The sequence below is a fragment of the Alosa pseudoharengus genome, unplaced genomic scaffold (genome assembly GCF_046254945.1).
Source record: "Alosa pseudoharengus isolate Yale_2024_CS ecotype anadromous, Long Island Sound unplaced genomic scaffold, YU_APseudo_1.1 YU_APseudo_1.1_scf_16, whole genome shotgun sequence".
Taxonomy (NCBI): domain Eukaryota; kingdom Metazoa; phylum Chordata; class Actinopteri; order Clupeiformes; family Clupeidae; genus Alosa; species Alosa pseudoharengus.
Genome location: NW_027468630.1, coordinates 8,210,556 through 8,213,650, shown reverse-complemented (window position 1 = coordinate 8,213,650; position 3,095 = coordinate 8,210,556). Strand labels below are relative to the sequence as shown.

The window sequence follows — 3,095 nt, the reverse complement described above, 5'->3', positions numbered from 1 at the left end:
GTGAGTGTGTCATTGCAATATTTGTTTTTGTTTGAGTGAGGAATAGGTCTGTGCTCACATATGCACATGTGTGGTAGTAGTGTGTGTGTGTGTGTGTGTGTGTGGGTGGGCGGGAAAGAGAATAAAAGACTGTGAATAAAAAGAAAAAAAAAAACATTGATAGCACGGCAAGCATTGATACAGTATATGGCCAAGTGCACATCCATGTATAAATCTGTGTGTATGGGTGTGTGTGTATGTGCATATGTATATGTGCATATATGTGTGAGTCTTTTGCGTGTATGTGTATATGTGTGTGTGTGTGTGTGTTTTTGTGCGTGTGTGTGTGTGTGTGTGCATGTGTGTGTATGTGTGTGTATGCGTGCATGTGTGTGAATGTGTGTGCGTGTGTGTGTGTGTGTGTGCATGTGTGTGAATGTGTGTGTGCGTGTGTGTGCATGTGTGTTCATGTGTGTGTGTGTGTGTATGTGTGTGTCTGATGATGGTCTGACTGGTGAGGTGAGAGGGTAAGAGGGCCTGAGAGCTGAAGCAGCTAAACCAACACAGAGGACCAGAGGGGGCTGGAGGAGTGGAGGGGTGGGGGAGTGGGGTTGGGTGGAGGCCTATCTGCATACGGCCGAGCCTGCGCTGCCTTATCTAGCAGAGCAGCCCACCTCCACCCACACCGCAGAGCCCCACTCACAGCCCACCACTCCACCTTATCAGCAAGAAAGGAAGTGAATGGGTTAGCTCACACAGACAATGCGTGTGTGAGTGTGTGTGTGGCTGGCTGGCTCGTACAGACATATGTGAGTAAGTTTGTGTGTGTGTGTGTGTGTGTGTGTGTGTGTGTGTGTGTGTGTGTGTGTGTGTGTGTGTGTGTGTGTGTAGCTGTCTGACTGAGTGTGTTTGTCTCAGAGAGGGTGAAGGTGCTGATTGGACCCAGACATAGACACATATATAATGTGTGTGCTCTTACCTGTCTCTCCATGTCTGTCTGTCCGGGAGTTCAGCAGAGTGTGTGTGTGTGTGTGTTTGTGTGTGTGTCTGTCTGTGTGTGTGTGTGTGTGTGTGTGTGTGGTGTGTGTGCTGTGCTCAGCGCGAGAGTTCAGTAAAGTGCGTGTGTGTGTGTGTTCTTACCGGTCTCTCCATGTCTGTCCGTGCAGGAGTTCAGCAAAGTGTGTGTGTGTGTGTGTGTGTGTGTGTGTGTGTTCTTACCGGTCTCTCCAGGTCTGTCTGTGCTGCTGTCGGTCAGTGAGGGCGTTGAGCAGGGTGTCGGCCATCTCCCTCCTGGCCTCTTGTGCGGTGCCCTCATCCTCCACCACGCCCAGCAGCAGATGAGTCTACACAGCGCACACACACACACACACACACACACACACACACACACACACACACACACACACACACACACACACACACACACACAATCACATAAGGCCTGGTGGATACACACACAAAGTAATACACAATAGTAGAATAATCAGAGACTGCACTGGTACCAGAGAGGTTTCCTAAGCTGAGGAATCTTTGTACTTGTACAACATGCACTTAGTTTATTAAGTGTTTCTTATGCGCTATGGTGTGTATATTATGGTACTTATTTATTTTCATTAGGCTATTGATTGAATTGACATTGTTGTTTATTATTGATATTCTCCTTAATGTAGTCTTACCAACTTTTGAAATTGTTTACTGTTAAATTTAACTTTGTATTGTTGTTATTTGCATGTCGCTTTGGACAAAAGTGTCTGCTAAATACCATAACCATAATATATATTGGACACCATAACCACACTGAAACAGAGCATTGCCAACCTGCTGAAAGAACAAAGGCAATTTTGACAATTGGAAGCATATTGTGATCTGCTGTAGGCAACACTACAGGGAGGTCATGGGGTATTGTATGGGTAAGATGTCTGTGGGGTACTTGCTGTTCACAAGCAGTCCTTCTGGAGAGACAGGTATAACTTGTGCATACTAATAAACCCTAGGAAAAATGGACATAAAAACAATTTAATTTTATTTTTTTTTTTAATTTAGTGTGTGTGCGTGTGTGTGTGTGTGTGTGTGTGTGTGTGTGTGTGTGCTAGTGTGTGTGTGTGTCTGAATTAATAAGCCAGCAGTGTGGCGCGTGGTGCTGTAATGCAGGGGCAGATCCCCGTTGAACATGAATTAGAGTGGGGCTTAGAGGAGCGCGGCGGAGGCCCCGCTAATCTCGGGCGCTCCGGCAACCTCTCCTCTCTACCGCCGCCGCCGCCGCTGAGACGAAATGAGGGAGGGATGGAAGGAAGGATGGAGAGAGGGAGGGATGGAGAGAGGGAGGGATGGATGGAGAGGCTGTGGAAAGGCAAAATGAGTGAAATGAAAAGGAATCTGGCAGCCTCCAAATGAAATGCAATGCTGTCAGTGGCACTCAAAATCCCTCTCTTCACACTCACTCACTCTCTCTCTCTATCCGCCTCTCTCTATCCCCCTCCATCTTCCCCTGCCGGCAGTGTGATGGATCTGTTACTCTCACTGACTCTGACGCCTTGTTAAGAGCAGTCTCTTCCTGTCACATCCAAAAGTCAAGCACTTTCATTTCTGCCCATTTGCGCTCGCTCGCACGTACACACACACACACACACACACACACACACACACACACACACACACACACACACACACACACACACACACACACACACACACACACACACACACACACACACACACACACACACACACACACACACAGATGCTTGATGTACACTCACAAGCTTTTCCGCCCCCTCATTTTTGCTCTTTTCATGAAATAAAAACACACATGCATGATATTAGAAATTCTTTTTTCAGCTGAGAGAAGAGGGAATTCACGTCTGACAACCAGCTGTCGCTCTTAATTCTTGTGAGGACAGGTCTGATTGTGTGCATGTGTTGATGTGTGTGTGTGTGTGTATGCGTGTGTGCACTGTATATGTGTGTGTGTGTGTGTGTGTGTGTGTGTGTGTGTGTGTGTGTGTGTATGTGTGTGTGTTTGCGTGTGTGTATTTGTGTGTGTATGCGTGTGTGTGTGTGTGTGTGTGTATTTGTGTGTGTATGCGTGTGTGTATTTGTGTGTGTATGCGTGTGTG

The 3,095-nt window shown here is 47.1% G+C and overlaps 1 protein-coding gene across 1 annotated transcript in view; it reads right to left on the bottom strand.

The window, feature by feature from the left end:
* Nucleotides 1-3,095, bottom strand: part of fto (FTO alpha-ketoglutarate dependent dioxygenase) — a 144,152-nt gene that overhangs the window by 72,729 nt on the left and 68,328 nt on the right. The window contains exon 9 of the mRNA XM_076287996.1: nucleotides 1,198-1,322. Coding sequence (XP_076144111.1) covers nucleotides 1,198-1,322 — 125 coding nt within the window. The remainder of the gene's footprint in view (nucleotides 1-1,197; nucleotides 1,323-3,095) is intronic.